At 38.9% G+C, this 19,059-nt stretch overlaps 1 protein-coding gene across 7 annotated transcripts in view; it reads right to left on the bottom strand.

Moving 5' to 3' along the window:
- The window catches only part of LOC109953222 (syntaxin-binding protein 6-like), a 42,808-nt gene that overhangs the window by 16,299 nt on the left and 7,450 nt on the right, over nucleotides 1-19,059 (bottom strand). The window contains exons 1-3 of one of the 7 annotated variants that reach the window (XM_020588647.1): nucleotides 9,917-10,402; nucleotides 7,074-7,202; nucleotides 6,481-6,648 (exon numbers count right to left, since the gene is read on the bottom strand). In XM_020588647.1, coding sequence (XP_020444303.1) covers nucleotides 6,481-6,634 — 154 coding nt within the window. In that variant the 5' untranslated portion in view covers nucleotides 6,635-6,648; nucleotides 7,074-7,202; nucleotides 9,917-10,402. Of the gene's footprint in view, nucleotides 1-6,480; nucleotides 6,649-7,073; nucleotides 7,203-9,916; nucleotides 10,405-19,059 lie in introns of those variants that run through there. The other 6 variants (XM_020588650.1, XM_020588649.1, XM_020588648.1 and 3 more) reach the window with 6 other exon arrangements.

The raw sequence follows: 19,059 nt of genomic DNA, 5'->3' as shown, positions 1-19,059 counted from the left end.
ATCTGTGCCTTGCCACAGTTCTGTCTCTGAGCTCTTCAGGCAGTTCCTTTGACCTCATGATTCTCATTTGCTCTGACATGCAGTGTGAGCTGTAGGGTCTTATATAGACAGGTGGGTGGCTTTCCTAATCACGGTCAATCAGTATAATCAAACACAGCTGGACTCAAATGAAGGTGTAGAACCATCTCAGGGATGATCAGAAGAAATGGACAGCACCTAAGTTAAATATATGAGTGTCACAGCAAAGGGTCTGAATACTTATGACCATGTGATATTTCAGTTTTTCTTTTTTAATAAATCTGCAAAAACGTCAAAAATTCTGTGTTTTTCTGTCAATATGGGGTGCTGTGTGTACATTAATGGGGAAAAAAAATGAACTTAAATGATTTTAGCATATGGCTGCAATATAACAAAGAGTGAAAAATTTAAGGGGGTCTGAATACTTTCCGTACCCACTGTATCTATAGTGGGTTCCCAGACAATGAAGTAAAGTGAATAATAAAAATAAAAAAAAGGGCTAAGAAACAATCATGATGTGATAACTTGGTTCAGCTGCTGACCCTACAGACTTAACAGGCCTTGTTTTGCACTGAGCTGTAAGGAACAATTTGATTCCCCAACACCCTGAATGACAGTCAGAAACAACGTGGAACATCCAAACTGTATGAACAGTGATGCATTTGCTTATTACTGCTGTTCATATTGAAGTTTGACTTAGAAAACTAAACACTGTTAGTGACTCTGAACTGACCTGAACAAAATAATCTGAATTAACAAAGCAATGACACTTAATAAAGCCCACAAATAAATGAATGTAATAAGCATAAACTTTATTGCCAAGTATTAACAAAAATACAAGGAATCTGTAGCAGTAAGCTGATGATGCGGCATGAACTCAAACTAGAAAATGTTTTTCAGAAAATTTATTCCATTATTTTTGTTATGTTTTTGTGTCTGTTGTGTTTAAATATTTAAATCTGTTTTTAGGTTTTATAATGAGTTACTTTGGTTGTTTTGCATTTGATGGACACATTGGTTGTCACTCACGTTAAATGTGTATATTTTGTGCAGCTCTTTCCTCCCATGTCCACTGACTGCTCCTGCACCTCTGCCAACCCTGTATTCTCCTAAACAATGGCTGCTGTGATGCACCCTTCAACAATGCATCTGTTTTTAGCCACAATAACTGGATTTAAACTACACAAAACAGTACAGTCTTACAGTTGTTTGCAAAATTGGAGCTAAAGGCAAAACAAAACATTAAGGACTTCACCTTAGTATCCACAGACTGGCTGTTAAATGTGGAACAAGAAATGTGAATTAGGTGTTCTTGTTCATCTGCTGCCATCACTCTACCCATGAGCAAAACTTTAAAAGAGAATGTCTCAAAGTGATGCGCAGTGGCCAACAGCGGAGGCCCTTTGTTGCATGTCATACCCCTCTCTCTCCCCTTGATCCCTGTCTGCTGTCACTATCACAAAGTAAAGGCAGAATATCAAGAAAATAATTTTTTATTATTTTATATACACACGTTTTCGGATCTTACACACATGCAGCAGGGAAACCTCGTTTATCAGTGCCTTCAACAACAATTACACAAATTTCTCATTTGACTGTTTCCTGATCTTCCATGGAACCATGTGGTTAAGGTAATGAGGTGATCATAAGACATAGTTTGATAAGACATAGGACAGCTGACCACCTGCTTGTTGTGTCACGGCCCTTAGACTGATCTCTTTAAATGAACAACATGCAGCCAGTGCTTTGTGTTAAACACAGGCTGCCCACCCATAGAAAGAGGTCATTTTTGCAAGCAGCATACCACAACCCATAGTTACACTTTAATCTTAAGCGACACCTAACACAAAGCTGTGACAAAGTGACAAAGGACTCTAGTGGCCATAGTAATTATGATAAGACAAAAAAAGTCAGGTGATATTATAGAGCTGCAAACTCTGGGAGGAGGTTGAGATGGATGGATGGATCAACAAAACACCACCAGAAGACCACTGTTTCCCATTTCAAACTGACAGTCAATGCTGTTTCTTTTAACAATGATCATGATCATTCTATAACCTTAACCACCGGTTTATTGTTGTAGCCATGACAACACACATGGCTAACCCTAACCCTACCTATTTTAACTCAAACTACAACCTTTCCTTAAACCTAACTAACCCTAATGACTACTGCTGTTCTCCATCCAGCCATTGCCCACTTAGAATCAAAGAACTCTGAATGCTGTTCCTAGACTTCAGTTCAGCATTCAACACAATAATTCCCCAGCAGCTTACACAAAAACTTGGACACTTGAGATTCAAAACCTCTCTCTGCAACTGGGTGCTGGACTTTCTAACAGGGAGGCCACAAAATGTGTGGGTCAGCAGCAACATCTCCAAGACCCTGAGCACATTATCCACAGACTGGCTGTTAAATGTGGAACAAGAAATGTGAATTAGGTGTTCTTGTTCATCTGCTGCCATCACTCTACCCATGAGCAAAACTTTAAAAGAGAATGTCTCAAAGTGATGCGCAGTGGCCAACAGCGGAGGCCCTTTGTTGCATGTCATACCCCTCTCTCTCCCCTTGATCCCTGTCTGCTGTCACTATCACAAAGTAAAGGCAGAATATCAAGAAAATAATTTTTTATTATTTTATATACACACGTTTTCGGATCTTACACACATGCAGCAGGGAAACCTCGTTTATCAGTGCCTTCAACAACAATTACACAAATTTCTCATTTGACTGTTTCCTGATCTTCCATGGAACCATGTGGTTAAGGTAATGAGGTGATCATAAGACATAGTTTGATAAGACATAGGACAGCTGACCACCTGCTTGTTGTGTCACGGCCCTTAGACTGATCTCTTTAAATGAACAACATGCAGCCAGTGCTTTGTGTTAAACACAGGCTGCCCACCCATAGAAAGAGGTCATTTTTGCAAGCAGCATACCACAACCCATAGTTACACTTTAATCTTAAGCGACACCTAACACAAAGCTGTGACAAAGTGACAAAGGACTCTAGTGGCCATAGTAATTATGATAAGACAAAAAAAGTCAGGTGATATTATAGAGCTGCAAACTCTGGGAGGAGGTTGAGATGGATGGATGGATCAACAAAACACCACCAGAAGACCACTGTTTCCCATTTCAAACTGACAGTCAATGCTGTTTCTTTTAACAATGATCATGATCATTCTATAACCTTAACCACCGGTTTATTGTTGTAGCCATGACAACACACATGGCTAACCCTAACCCTACCTATTTTAACTCAAACTACAACCTTTCCTTAAACCTAACTAACCCTAATGACTACTGCTGTTCTCCATCCAGCCATTGCCCACTTAGAATCAAAGAACTCTGAATGCTGTTCCTAGACTTCAGTTCAGCATTCAACACAATAATTCCCCAGCAGCTTACACAAAAACTTGGACACTTGAGATTCAAAACCTCTCTCTGCAACTGGGTGCTGGACTTTCTAACAGGGAGGCCACAAAATGTGTGGGTCAGCAGCAACATCTCCAAGACCCTGAGCACAGGGGCTCCGCAGGGGTGTGTGCTCAGCCCATTGCTCTTCACACTGCTGACCCACGACTGTGTGCCAACCTACAACACCAACCACACTGTCAAGTTTGTGGATGACACGACTGTAGTTAGCCTTGTTACCAACAGTGATGGGGCCAACTGGTTCAGTGGTGTAACAACCTCTTCCTCAATGTGGGGAAGACTAAAGAGATCATTGTGGACTTTAGGAGAAAACCTCTAAAGCATCCCCCACTGACCATCGATGATGCTGTAGTGGAGAGAGTGAGCAGCACCAAGTTCCTGGGGGTGCACATCTCTGAGGACCTCTCCTGGACCAACACCACAACACTGGCCAAGAAGGCTCAAACACACTTCTACTTCCTCCACAAACTGAGGAGAGCCACTGTCCCACCCCCCCATCATGCGCTCCTTCTACTGGGGCACCATTGAGAGCGTCATCACTGGCTGCATCACTGTGTCGTACGGAGCCTGTACTGCCTCCTGCAGAAGGACCCTGTAACGCATAGTGAAAACAGCCAGCACGATCATTGGTGCCCCTCTGCCTTCCCTTATGGACATCTTCAACACCTGCCTGATGACACCTCACACCACACAAACTCCCACTTCAGGCTCCTGCCTGAAGTGGGAGTTTGTGGTCAGAGTCTTCACGCCCACTCCACCAGACATACAAACAGCTTCATTCACCAGGCTGTGAGGATGCTGAACACTGTTCACTACCTCTGCCCCTGGAACGTAACCCACCACAGAACATAAAAAAATATAGAAAGACTACCCCTGCTGCTGCACAACCTCAATACATTCCCCCTTTTTATTATATTACAGGTAAATCTGCTGCTGACTGTTGTGGAAACAAAAAAAAACTACCTCTGCTGTTTTACTGTCTGTCATGTTATCTGCTGCTGCTGCTGACAGTTGTTTTTTTTTGCTGCTGTTGGTCATTTGCAGTACTGTCCATGTACACTTCATATGCTATTTGCACCTCATCACCAACGCCCTGGTGATGCTGAACCATCTGACAATCTATTATTGTTTGCACTACTGTCAGTGACTGCACACGGTTTTGAGTCACAGCTTATTGGCTGTACTGTTTAGATTTCTCCCAATTATGTCAATCCAGTTCATATTCTATTCTATTCTTGTTCTACTTTATTCTATTTTAATAATTAAATGCTATGGCACCTAATACTAGGTGAGAGAGAAACGGTATCTCGATTTTCTGTATGTCCTGCAAATATAGTGAATTGACAATAAAATCCTTGAACCTTGAATAAACACACAGTATCACGAAGAATATAGCCACATTCACTGAAGAACCAGGTTGGAGAAGAGCATGCATGAGTTGAAGCTGGAATTAACACACTCCCTAGGGCTGCTGTGTTCAGGATACTGGAGAGCTGGTGGTAGAAAATATAATTTAGAGCGGATCATACTGTATATCCATTTAAACTGATCAAAATAACTCAATTACAGCAAGAAGTGTTTCCTCCCCACAGTCCTAACAGAATATGTTGTGTATATATAGCACTGCTATATATACAGTTACGTGCCTTGTCCCAGCACAAACTGCCCTGATGCATGAAAGTGTATATCAGGTTTCATAAAACCTTTGCAGCTTTAATACAAAACTCTTCATACACTGGCCATCACTCAAGACATAGCCACAGTCAGGTCTTTCTTCAACTTATCATAAGGCATTTTTGATAACATATGATTGACAACTTTGTAAATATACATCAAACATATTTTCTATTTTGTTCAATGCGCAGTAGCCTGGGGAGGTGTTGGGGGAGGGGAAAGGTGAAGGAAGGGGTTTGATCTTGTTATCCTTCTTTGTAATTATTTGTTCTGTCACTTAAGAGGAAATTAACAACAAAAATGAGGATCATGTATGTATTTTGTATGTTGATCTGGTAAATATGTGCTCCTATTAAAAATCCCTCTCACTCGCTTTGTCTCAATTTCTCTCTCGCTTTCTCACTCTCATATTTGGACTAAACAAAATCAGTGTACTTCCATTCTAGTATATACAGTATATTCATACTTATACAAAGGTCAAAGTGTTTGTCATATGCACAGTTAGGAAATGTGTTTCCCTGTACAATGAAATTCTTATTTTGCTGTCCACATGAATGCCACAAAATACAAATGAAATATAAAGTAGATGAATAAGTAACAAAACATCTAAGGTACTTTAAGCAGCAAATGAAGCAATATAATAAAAATATATAATATAATAAGAGAATGTACAGTGGGGCAAATAACTACTTGACACACTGCCAATTTTTCAAGTTTCCCCACTTACAGAGAATGGACAGTTCTGTAATTTTCATCGTTTACGGAATATGGGCTCGTAGTCACTATATGCTTGTAGTAGCACATCCATTTCTGTTGGGAAAAAACGCAGACCTATTTTGGCTTGGTCCTGTTGCCATGGTGACTCGTAATTTCTTCACTCCATTGTTCAGGGCTTTTTATAGTCGCGTGGCACGCGCCTAACTCTGAGTCAAACAACTCAGAGTTGATTAAACCAACTCTTTTCAGCTGTTCTGAAACCGAAAACTCTGAGTTTTCCAACTCTGTGTAAGTCTTTGTTAAACTGCCTTCTTGAAAATAGGCCCCTGACAATCTCCTATTATTGTTTGCACTACTGTCACTGACTGTACACAGTTTTGAGTCACAGCTTATTGGCTGTACCATTTAGATTTCTCCTAATTACATCAATCCAGTTCTATTTTATTTTTATTCTACTTTACTTTGTTTTAGTTCCTAAATGTTATGCCACTCAATGCTAGGTGAGAGAGAAATGGTATTTCAATTTTCTGTATGTCCTGCACATATGGTGAATTGACAATAAAATCTTTGAACCTTGAACCTTACTAACAGAAATTAGGGACTCTAAATGCTTGGCCAGTTTTCCTCAAATACCTGACACACAGATGAATGTGGCATAGTCTCCTTTGGCTCTCCTTGGCAGGAAAGACATCCTCTTCCTTTTCCTCCTCCATACCTCCACTGCTACCAGCATCCGTTCATCACGAGGGATGAAGACATCTTTGTTGATGGCAGACTGAATGTTCATTGTAGTTCTGAGGCCTACACAAGTAATAGATCATTTGTACTGCTTTTCATTTCAAAGGCTTAACATTTAATCAATGAATCAGAAAAATTATCTCATTATCAGTTGCTCTACCTCTATTCTTTCATTTTCCCCCCAGAAATACTTGAAAGACTAGTGTAGAATAGAATTCTTAAGCACATTTAACAGCAAAGCATTTTGTTTAAACTCTTGCCTGGATTCAGATAACAATATAAAAATTTCTACAGATATGGCTGTTATTCAGCTAGTTGATAAAATTCATACTTCTTTAAACCACCTACTTTAAATTTTATCACATCATTAAATGCCCATTATCAGTTTATCATATGGATAGGCTATGGGTTAATAGAGTCCTACTCCACCTCCTTGTGAGCTCAGTAGGCCTTTACAAAGTGCTGGACTGTCACGATAATAAACGTACCACATTAGCAGGGCCGGCCCGTGGCATAGGCAAAATAGGCAGTTGCCTAGGGCACAAAATGACCGGGGGGGTGCCAAATGAAAGTTTTTTTTCCTCGGAAGACCGCCCTCTTGTGACCATCATGCGCTCCTACACCCATAAGCAAAATAATTACTGACAGTTAACAATTTTAGTACTGATCGATCATCGTAGTGATTAAAATAATGTTAGAATAAAATAAAATTGACATAAATGAAAAACCATAAGATTTGAAAACGTCATGTACTAATTTAAACACTTTCCGCATCATGATGTAATTATAATGCATCATCATAACGCATTGACAATGCATGGAGCACGTAGTTAAAATATGTGCTCTGAAAGTACCATTTAAAAAAAAAAAATGAGTGAAAAAAGAAAATTATCAGGGGCACAAGGCAGGAAGCGACGCAAAGAAGAGGACCAGAAAAAATAACAATATAGAACTAAGAATCACAATTAATCACTGTGTATTAGCAGTATTTTTAATAGCCTTTTTAACTGGCAACACTGACACTGTGGAACATCTTTGCTTGAGTTAACTGCTTATTTAATTTTATTTTTTTTAATAAAATGTAAGCTTCTGTTTCTGTTGTTTTAATTTCAGTTACATCTCTCTGTTTGGGAGTATAGCTTACACTGTCAGAAAAAAAAATGTACAGCAGAGGTACAATTTTGTACCTAGGGGAACAAAATATATAATTGTACTCTAGTGACCTATTTTGTACCTTTAAAAAGGTACCTTTATGTACCCAAAATGTATTTTAAAGGCAGAGGTGGAAAGTCCAGGTAAAATCTTGCCTAGGGCACCAACAGAGCCTGGGCCAGCCCTGCACATTAGGTGCAGAAACTGCTGGTTGGGTTTAGGGAAACATTGTTGTTTCACTAGCAGGGACCTGCCCTCACTAAGCACAAATGAAAGTATAAGGATGAATGAATGAACTATAAGGATACTGAACCCTTGTGTATACTTAGCTGCTTGTACGCTTGATGGTTTTGGGGAAGTTTAAGGACGTCTGCTGTGCTCTCAGGCACTGGCAGATCCTCAAAACCTTCTAACAACTAAGTGCAGACTGAACGGCCAAGCGTCTTGAGGTTTAGATTGTATCTAGAGAAGATAATTTTGTTATGTCCAGCAGCCTGTGGTCTTGGTAAGGTGGTCGGGGATTCCTTCTGGGGAACCTGTTGCAGCAGCTTCAATATGGGATGAGTGGCCTGAGAAAGATCAGGGGCAATACCAGAGAGAGACTATGAACTGACAAATCATTTTGTGCTCCACATGCCCCCAAAACCAAGTGAGGTAGCTGCTAAGAAGGTTGGGCTGGGAGGAGCCAGTCATAAATATATTCAGCACTTATTTGTGAGGTAAATTCGCAATTCTTCAAATTTAACAGACTTTTTTTTTTTTTTAAATATCATGAATGTAATTTCACAATATTTACTTCCAAAAACAAAAATTACTGTCATTTTAATTCTTTCATTAATTTTATATCTCAGGTCTTATCTCCAAAATTTCTTGGTGTTTTACTGGAAAATTAAATTAGAAAAATCATATCAATTTAGGTCGCAGTAAGACAACAGCTTTGGTCAATAAAATAGTAAGTTGTTTGATTTATTGCAAAAGTTTAGTTTATCCTTACATCACATACAGTATTGCAGTATCGTTCAGGGTGTTACATATTCCACCGACTTTACAAAGATCATTTCTTTCCAGAAAAGAACAATGCAGTAGCCAAACAGTAAACTTTACACACTTTTTAATTGTTCTTTGTATTTCCAAACATAAATGTATGTTTTGTGCTCCAATTCAATGATTAAAAAGACAAATTCAGTAATCCAGGCAAAGATTGCCAGATGTGCACAACATTTGCATCTTCCAAGACTTGGAACAAAAAACTTAATTTTGGAACTTCATATGGGTCCATAGCCAGTAAACAAAATAAAACAAAACATGAATAGCAAAGGACATGCAATTAAGCATATAATAATTATTTTAAAAAATATAAAAACATTCTAGAAAAACAGTTGATACAAAAACTATGTAGCCAGTGTTTCCTAAACCTGGGAGAGTACCAAAAGCAGCTCTTCCCAGGACTTGTTAAAGACTCTAAGATGCTGTTCTCAGACTCCTCCATGGGACACATCATACAGCTTAAGAGTGTGTCATAAAGAAACCTCAGAAAATGTAAATAACTGCTTGGCACTGTACCATCTAGGAACATTCTCATAGCATCATTATAGGCTACTGTAAGCCTTTGCATACTACTCTCTTCCTATACACCAAAGATGTGTTAAATGCAAGGGTGAGCAGAAAGCTTTAAAGAAAAAACATTTAACATTGTCAGAGCACATACATGTATGTAACTTGTATGTATGTTGTGGCTTATTTCTCTTAGCATCTTCTCTGGCATTCTTTAGCAACTGACAAATATCTTGTTTATTCTATTGTTGTTGGCACATATATTTGGTTAATATTTTTGTTTGTATAATACTGTTGTGTAGTGTTTGTGCAAATGACTAAAGTAACCAAACTCAAACTAAATATTAAAACATTTTTCTTCAGCTGAAATAGCCATACTTGTATGTTTTTTTTTATTAATGTCACATTTGAAAACATTCGACTCTGTATAGTAAAACTCTAGTGGAGCCTGATATTTTCAGCTGTAGCTGTTAGACAGGGCTTTATGAACTGAATTACATTTTTGTAATTAAGTAATACATCCACAGTTAAACAAGCTTAAAAACACATTTAAGAGTCTAAAAAGAAGCAAATATGAGTTGTGAATCCATAACATATAACAGCATAATGTTTGAGCTTAGCCTACCTGTTCTTGTCCTTTTCTCCACCCAAAAGCCTGCCTCTCGACTTTAGCAGTGGTTTCTAGTCCAGTTAGTTCAATTGTAAATTTTTAGCAGCTAAAATTCATTCAGTATTCCAAGGATTCTGTCATTAATTTATAGACAGGCACACCAAATGGCATGCCTTGCTGTGAAGGCACAAGCAAACCACAGTCCATCCCATTTCAAGAGGTTGACATGCACGTGGTCAAAGGCTGTAAGTCAGAGAACAATCACCAGCTTGTTCATAGAGCTACAGCTGACTAGTACTTTCACTTCCAAGGTCAGAGGCAATGTGTGCTGCTCTGCTATGGAGACTATGGTAAATGAAGAAGTACCTAAGCAATTGTTAAAAAAGTGTGTGAAAATGTTAAATATGTTCTTTAATCCCTTTGACAATTACATAAATTCTATTAGATTTTATCAACAATTGTCAGGTCTGCTCGGCACCACCTGCCTCTATTTGTCCTTTCTCTCACTCTCTCTTCCTAGTTCTTTGTTGCAGGTCCCAGCTCCCGTGAGATGCACAGCTGAAACACATCGCCTAATTATCTACTCCCGGGATGTGGCACAGCTTAGGCACATAACCAGATGATCACCATCCTTACTGGGGGCTGCGCCCACTGTGTGAATTGGCAATACTGCAAAATTTGGTATTGATCCTGTTAGGTATTTTTAGTCAGCTAGATATTGGTCAGGTACTTGTTGTATTAGTAATGTTTAGTGGAGACAGGATGTCTAGCTTAGGCTGTTAAATGCTTAGTCATTGTCATGAGTTTTTGCAGGGTGCATATGGTCAAGGATAAAAAGTTTGACTGTCAGCAGACAGGATGTTTAATATTATTATTATGACGTTTATAATTCCCCCGGAGGAGCTGGAGGAAGTGTCTGGAGAGAGGGAGGTCTGGGCATCTTTGCTTAGACTGCTGCCCCCGCGACCCGGTCCCGGATAAGCGGACGAAAATGGATGGATGGATGGATGACAAAGTCCTCTAGTGGCTTTAGGAATTATCACTCCATCAGAAAAACAAAGTTTAGATTTTGACATGCAAGACCATTTTGTCTCACAAAATAAAATGATATGAAGTGATATCACAGTAGCTATTGAGTCCGCATTTCAACAGATCGATCGACATGACTGGGGACTGTGTGATTACAACTGAAAGCTAATAAATACATCTATAAGTAGACCATGGGTTGGGACTGTTTTGTCAAGCATCAAATGAAAAAAAATGACCAGAGTTAGCATGGTACAAGAACCGGAGGACTTTGAAAAATATTACCCAGTTCTTTTAACCAGGAACTCAGAGAGACGACGCGGACCACTTGGATATATAAAAAAATAACCGTGCTGGTTTGTTCAAAGGATCACAGGCAAAATTAACATTACACGTCCAGGCCAAACCTGCGCGCAGGCAGCATGGAGGAAAAAAGACCCTGAACCCAAGATCTCTATACAATTTTATCCCTTGGTTGGGCTAGCCCATGCTACACAGGAACGTCAACCGTGACGTCACCTGATATGCCAGCTTCACAGCTGGCCGTAGCAGTAGTCAAAACATGGAGAGAATCAATGTGTGTGACTGTTGATTTCGTGGTGTGTATCTAAAAACATACAGGACATTCAGGGACATGTCCGAACAGTAAGCCTCGGAAGATATTATGATTAAGATTATGGCTGAACATATCATGCTACTAACAATACCCTCCTGCCTGCAGACTCTTCAATCTCGTTGACCTTGGCCTAGATGCAGCCTGCAGAACTCATGACAGTGAACTAAGCATTTAACAGCCTGAGCTAGACATCCTGGCTACACTTAAACATTCCTATACAACAAGTATCTAATCAATATCTATCTGACTAAGAAATTACCTAACAACTTCAATCCGATACCAAGTAAATACAGGACCAGTATTGGTGATACCGATACTTTTTTACTTATAAATGTGTGTATTTTTCAGTTCCAGTAAAATAATTCATTTAGATTTATTTCAGCTGCCTGAATATATTATATGACTGTCTGAATTGTCTATATTTAATCAGCCTGCTAAAATTATAAATCTTGTTAGAAATTAACCGATTCTTTTGTTGGAAGCACGAGAAGTGAAGACAGGAGAGGACTGTTTAAAATCAACAGAAAGTTTACTGGAAGTCTGAGCACAGGTTAAGTCTTACAGCGCTGGATTCAGAGAGACAGAGCTCCCGCAGGAAAACTAGCTTCTGAATCCTGAATTATGTTTTACAATACATTTTATTCTCTTGGGTTGCTCCGCCCTGGATAGAGGTACGACACTCAACACTTTGTAATCCTATTTGGTGTAAGCCGGCGCTCTCACCTCCTTGTTGGAATGTGGTAAAATCTAGGTGTGTGTGTGTGTGTGTGTGTGTGTGTCTCCGGCACCCTAATCTTGATCAAGGTGCACTGATCAATGGGTGGTCTGGGTTGCAGGCCCCGAGTGTGTGATGCTAATTTTTTTAACTGGCCAAGTGGTCATCTCAGGTTGTAGGCCCCCTGTCTCTGCAGGACCCCATGACAAAGCAGAACTTGGGATATGCTAAGTGGGTCTAGGTGTGGGTGTAAAACAGGCCAATGGGTCTTTGTTAAAATGTAAATAGGCTGTCTGGTTGGTTGGAGATGCAGACATCTTGTCTCTACAGAAGTTACAGCATTCAAAGTAAACAGATTCTACTTCATTATCACTTGATTATCACTTTATTTTCATCAAGATATAATGGGTGGTCTGGGTTGCAGGCCCCGAGTGTGTGATGCTAATTTTTTTAACTGGCCAAGTGGTCATCTCAGGTTGTAGGCCCCCTGTCTCTGCAGGACCCCATGACAAAGCAGAACTTGGGATATGCTAAGTGGGTCTAGGTGTGGGTGTAAAACAGGCCAATGGGTCTTTGTTAAAATGTAAATAGGCTGTCTGGTTGGTTGGAGATGCAGACATCTTGTCTCTACAGAAGTTACAGCATTCAAAGTAAACAGATTCTACTTCATTATCACTTGATTATCACTTTATTTTCATCAGTACAATTGTAAGATGTATAAGCAAGGAAAATAAATGTATTAAAAATAACCAAAGCTCAGTGGTTCTGGACAGTCATCAATACAGCTGTAATGTGTATAAACAAGGAAAATAAAGTTATGAAATGTAACTAAAGCTTATAAAGTAACTAGAGCTTATAAGAATCGAATCTTACAATTTGATGACCAATTCCACTTTTGAAAAATAACTAAGTAATGCTTGGGGTGACTAAATCTTATTTTCACTTTTATAAATTAGCTGGCGCAGTGGTTAGCACCGTTGCCTCACAGCAAGAAGGTTCCGGGTTCGGGCCCCACCCGGGACCTTTCTGTGTGGAATTTGCATGTTCTCCCCGTGCTTGCGTGGGTTCTCTCCGGGTATTCCAGCTTCCTCCCAAAGACATGCAGCTTAGGTTGATTGATGTCTCTAAATTGCCCATAGGAGTGTGTTGGATACCCAGTTGTTTTTCACTTAAACGTGAATCTTACGTCCCTTATTGGTATCAAATTCTGTAATCAACGGCACTCATTCTCTATCCCTCAAAGTGAGACTATATGCTTATTAACTCTTACATGTGTCAGGGAACAGATCAGCACATCATTCCAAAACAAATGTGTTTTATTATCCTTACTGTTTTGAATCCAATTTGAAACGTTGAGAGTGGGCAGTCCACACATCAACAAAATTAGGTAAAATTCAATGTGCAGGTGTTTATGTATAAACAAAGGTTCCTGCCTTACCTCATTTCTGGTCGACCAGTTGATGTGTGGGACCGCAGCACAGCTTTGACAGAGACCCAGGAAGTCCTTGGAATCCCAGCCAATTTAGGACTGAATGTTGGAATGTTGGATTTACAGCTCAGCCAGACATGGATTACAGCACCATGTGTTGGTCCGGGACAATGGACTGGTACTCTGAGAGTTCAGCCGGCTCACAAGGTCACGGCACCAATTGTTGGCGACCCAGTTCTTTTCACCATTAACTCTGAGAGACGAAGCAGTCCAAGTAACTTCAGAACAGTGCTGATTTATTCAATGATCACAGGTAAAATTAACATTACACGCTCAGGAGTCTTTGCACCTCCAACATGCACGCAGGCAGCTGAAAGATGAAAAGCCCTGAACCATAACAGGCCTATACATTATATCACCTCGGGCTAACCCCATACTACAGGGATGCCAAACCGTGACGCCTCCTGGTGCCAGCTTTGCAGCTGGCCAGAGCAGTAAAATGGTAAATGGACTGTATTTTTTATATAGCGCTTTTTCACAGTGTGTTGCACTGGCCAAAGCACTTTACAGAAGATCATACAACATTCACACACCGATGACGACAGGCTGCCATGCACCGGCGCTAGTCAAGCCACCGGGAGCAATTTGGGGTTCAGTGTCTTGCTCAGGGACACTTAGGCATGCGGGGAGACCGGGAGTCAAACCACCAATTTCATGAGCCACAGCCACCAGTAGTCAAAGCATGAAGAAAATCAATGTGTGAATGTTTGTTGATTATGTGGTGTGTAGCTAAAACATTCTGAGGACATTAAGCATAAGAAAATATTATGACTACAATTATGCTCAAACACGTCATAATAATATTAAACATTCTGTCTCCTAACAATAATCAACTTTCTGTCTAGTTATCCTTGAACCTGAACAACCTGGAGTACCCCATGAGAATGACTAAGCATTTAACAGCCTGAGCTAGACATCCTGTCTACTCTAAACATTTCTAATACATAAAATATTTAACCAATATCTATCTAACTAAAAATACCTAACAAGTGCTAGTGTGTGTGCGTGTGTGTGGTTGTTTGTCTATGTGTTAGCCCTGTGATGGATTGGTGACCTGTCCAGGGTGTACCCCACCTTCACCCGATTGCTGGCCGGGATTGGCTCTGTGACCCCGTTCAGGGACTAAGTGGTAGAAAATGAATGATATTGTTGACCATGTTGAAAGGCCTCTCTCTGCCAGTGATATCTGTTTCAGTGCTGGGGGCCTGGTTTAGGGATCTCCCTCCTCCTCCCTCCATTTACTTCGCAGCTTGGAGTTCTCTTTCTGGTGTGTTTTAATATGTTTGTATAAATTTGTGGTGTTGCCACAATAGTGGATTTGTTGTCCACAGACATCGCAGTTTGCAGTGCTTTTGTCTGCAGCTGCAAAATAGCTCCAAACAGCGCTCTTCTTTTTCTCTGCCATCATGCAGCCAGCAGAACGTCATTGAGTTAACTGCACAACAACTCACAGCAGGAGAGGGGGAAGGGCAAAGTGAGCATGAGCGAAGTGAGAGGAGCGTAGTGATGTGTAATTTAAGTGATGAACTGGTAATGAACCATTTCCATTATGCTGAAAAAAACTTAGAAGTTTAGGGCAGGGTGTGATTATGTAAGTGGGATGGAGATTCAAAGATTTTTATTGAGAAACAATTTTTTCACATTACTAAGCGTCTTGCGATACGAAGAATTATCGACCGGTATAGTCACGTGATTCAGACGTGATCGGTCACCATCTTTATCCGCACCAAAGCAAGCTTTGTGGTTCAAGGAAAATGCTGCTTCGAGTTTTGGAGCATCGGTGTCAGACAGCCATCACTAGAGGAGCGGTGTTTGCACAACCACTATGGTGTAACAGGGGCTGTGTACTCAATGTAGAAAAGAGAAACTGAAATGCAAGTATCGATCACATCACGCAAATATCGTTTGCACCCTTTGTCTCTCTCACATCCCACTGAAAGACTCATACTGTAACAATTTAGATATAAATAAGCCAATATGAACATGAAAGATCTGGTGTTTCCTCTCAGCATGAGTCATTCACTGACACAGCTTTACATTAAAAACAGAATGCAGATGAAAATAAGGTGATTCTGTTGCACTGTTACTGTGTATTATGCTGTTATAGCATTTTGAGTTCCGCTCTAATGGCTCAAACTCACAATAGTATATGCAAGTCCAGATAAGGGCCAGACTGAGGTAACCTTCTGTGAGGATGGTGACCAGCAGTTAGCTAAAGAGATGTAGTCTTGTAACTTTCAGCTCCTCTCATCACCCCATTAATTGTGTGTAAAGCATCCACACTATGTTATCCAATTATTTATTGTGTGGATGCAGTAATGCATCCACAGTATGTTATCTTTATAGTGTGGATGCAAAGCAACCACATTATGTTATCCTATTATTTATTATGTGGATGCTGAGAAGCATCCACACTATTGTTTTCCTCTTCTTTATTGTATTGCTGATTCAGCATCCACAGTATGTTTTCTTGGTCTTTATTGTATGGATGCTGAATCAGTATCCATACTACGTTATCCTGTTCTTTATTATCATTATTGTATGGATGCTGAATAACATAGTAAGGATAACATAGTATGGATGCTGAAAAGCATCCATACTATGTTATCCTGTTCTTTATTATTATTATTGTATGGATGCTGAATAACATAGTAAGGATAACATAGTATGGATGCTGAAAAGCATCCATACTATGTTATCCTGTTCTTTATTATTATTATTGTATGGATGCTGAATAACATAGTAAGGATAACATAGTATGGATGCTGAAAAGCATCCATACTATGTTATCCTGTTCTTTATTATTATTATTGTATGGATGCTGAATAACATAGTAAGGATAACATAGTATGGATGCTGAAAAGCATCCATACTATGTTATCCTGTTCTTTATTATTATTATTGTATGGATGCTGAATAACATAGTAAGGATAACATAGTATGGATGCTGATTCAGCATCTATACTATGTTATCCAATTATTGTGTGGATGCTTCAGCAGCAGGATACCTTATGAACTATTTCAGCTATCAAAATGTTCAGCTCCTCAAGGACATTCATTCTGCTATTTAGAATTTTTCTAAACTTCATGCCTTTGTAATATTTAGTTTTATTTTGAAAATCTCGCCCCATTCAAATTAATGTTGCAAATTCTATTTCAGCATAATTTCAGCTATCAAAATGTTCAGCTCCTCAAGGACATTCATTCTGCTATTTAGAATTTTTCTAAACTTCATGCCTTTGTAATATTTAGTTTTATTTTGAAAATCTCGCCCCATTCAAATTAATGTTGCAAATTCTATTTCAGCATAATTTCAGCTATCAAAATGTTCAGCTCCTCAAGGACATTCATTCTGCTATTTAGAATTTTTCTAAACTTCATGCCTTTGTAATATTTAGTTTTATTTTGAAAATCTCGCCCCATTCAAATTAATGTTGCAAATTCTATTTCAGCATAATTTCAGCTATCAAAATGTTCAGCTCCTCAAGGACATTCATTCTGCTATTTAGAATTTTTCTAAACTTCATGTCTTTGTAATATTTAGCTTTATTTTGAAACTCTTGCCTCATTCAATTGAATGGAAAAATTCTACTTCTGCATACTTTCAGCAATCAAAATGTTCAGCTGAAATATTTTAACTTTATTTTAAAAGTTTTGCCCCATTGAAATGAATGGGGAAATTCTACACTTATACTTTCAGCTATTTCGGGTATCAAAATGTTCAGCTCTCCAAGTACATTCATGATTCTCTTCAGAATTTGTCTAAATCTCATACTTTTTGAAATATTTATCTTTATTTTGAAAATTATGCCCCATTCAAATGGAATGAATGAGGAATATTCAAATTCAGCATACATTCAGCTATTTCAACTATCAAAATTATCAGCTGCTCAAGGACATTCATGCTTCTATGCAGACGTTTTCTAAACTTTATACTTTTAAACTATTTAGCTTTATTCTGAAAAGTTTGCCCCATTCTAATTAATGGGGAAATTCAACTTAAGCATATTTCCAGCTATCAAAGTGTTCAGCTCCTCAAGGACATTCATGCTTCTATTCAGAAGTTTCCTAAACTTCATACTTTAGAAATATTTATCTTTATTTTGAAATTTTGCACAATTTGGGAAAATTATACTTCAGCATACTTTCATGTATCAAAATGTTCAGCTCTTCAAGGACATTTATACTTCTATTCAGAATTTTTCTAAACTTCATACCTTTGAAATATTTAGCTTTATTTTGAAAATCTTGCACCATTAAAATGAATGGGAAAATTGTACTTCAGCATACTTTCAGCTATTTAATGTATCAAAATATTCAGCACCTCAAGGACATTCATGCTGCTATTCAGAATTTTTCTAAACTTTGTACCTCTGAAATATTTAGCTTTATTTTGAAAAATTTTCCCTGATTCAAATGACGGGGAAAATTCTACTTCAGCATACCTTCACCTTTTTCAAGTATCAATGTTCAGCTCTTCAAGGACATTCATGCTTCTAACAATTTTTCAAAACTTCACACTTTTAAAATGTTTAGCTTTATTCTGAAAAGTTTGCCCTATTCAAATGAATGGGGAAAATTCTACTTAAGCGTACTTTCAGGTATTTCAGGTATCAAAATTTTCAAGTCTACCAGGACATTCATGCTTCGACTCAGAATTTTTATACATTTCACACTTACAAAATATTTAGCTTTATTTTGAAAATTTCCCCCCATTCAAAATAATGGGAACATTGTACTTCAGCATACTTTCAGGTAGATATGCCTTTCAGGTGTCAAAGTGTTCAGCCTTTTCAGGGCAATCCTTCAGCACATAGCATCCACACATTTTCGACAGGAAATGCATTTCTCTAGTTAGTTCTTCCCCTTACTTATACCCGGCTCACTTACCACTCTCTTGCAAGTTTGTTGCTTGTTCTCAGGCCCTCTATGTTGTTATTTCTGTTGTACCTTTACCAGTCTGCATTTCCCTTGGTTTTTTGTCAGATTATATATATATTGGACCTCCTGTTGCCGTAGTTGTTTTTGTGTAGTTGTTTTTGACTGCAGTAAAGATAGGAGGTACTGCATCTTTAGGTGCCAATGGGTAATAATGTTCCAGTTCTCTTCATGCAGGTGTTTGTGGATTTTCAGTCATGTGCAGCTCAAGCATGCAGTGTGTGTGTTTTGGATCTGAAAGGAGAGAAGGAACAGTTAAAAGGACAGGACGGGGTCCAGCACATGCAGTACATGTACAACATAAGAAGTTTTAACTGACACCTCCTCTGCTGCATTTTGAACCCAGTCAAGCCAAAAATTCTTCTGAGTAAACC

This window comes from Monopterus albus, unplaced genomic scaffold (assembly GCF_001952655.1).
Source record: "Monopterus albus unplaced genomic scaffold, M_albus_1.0 scaffold583.1, whole genome shotgun sequence".
In the NCBI taxonomy this organism is placed as follows: domain Eukaryota; kingdom Metazoa; phylum Chordata; class Actinopteri; order Synbranchiformes; family Synbranchidae; genus Monopterus; species Monopterus albus.
The sequence above is the reverse complement of the archived record's forward strand: the minus strand, read 5'-3'. Positions and strand labels throughout refer to the sequence as shown.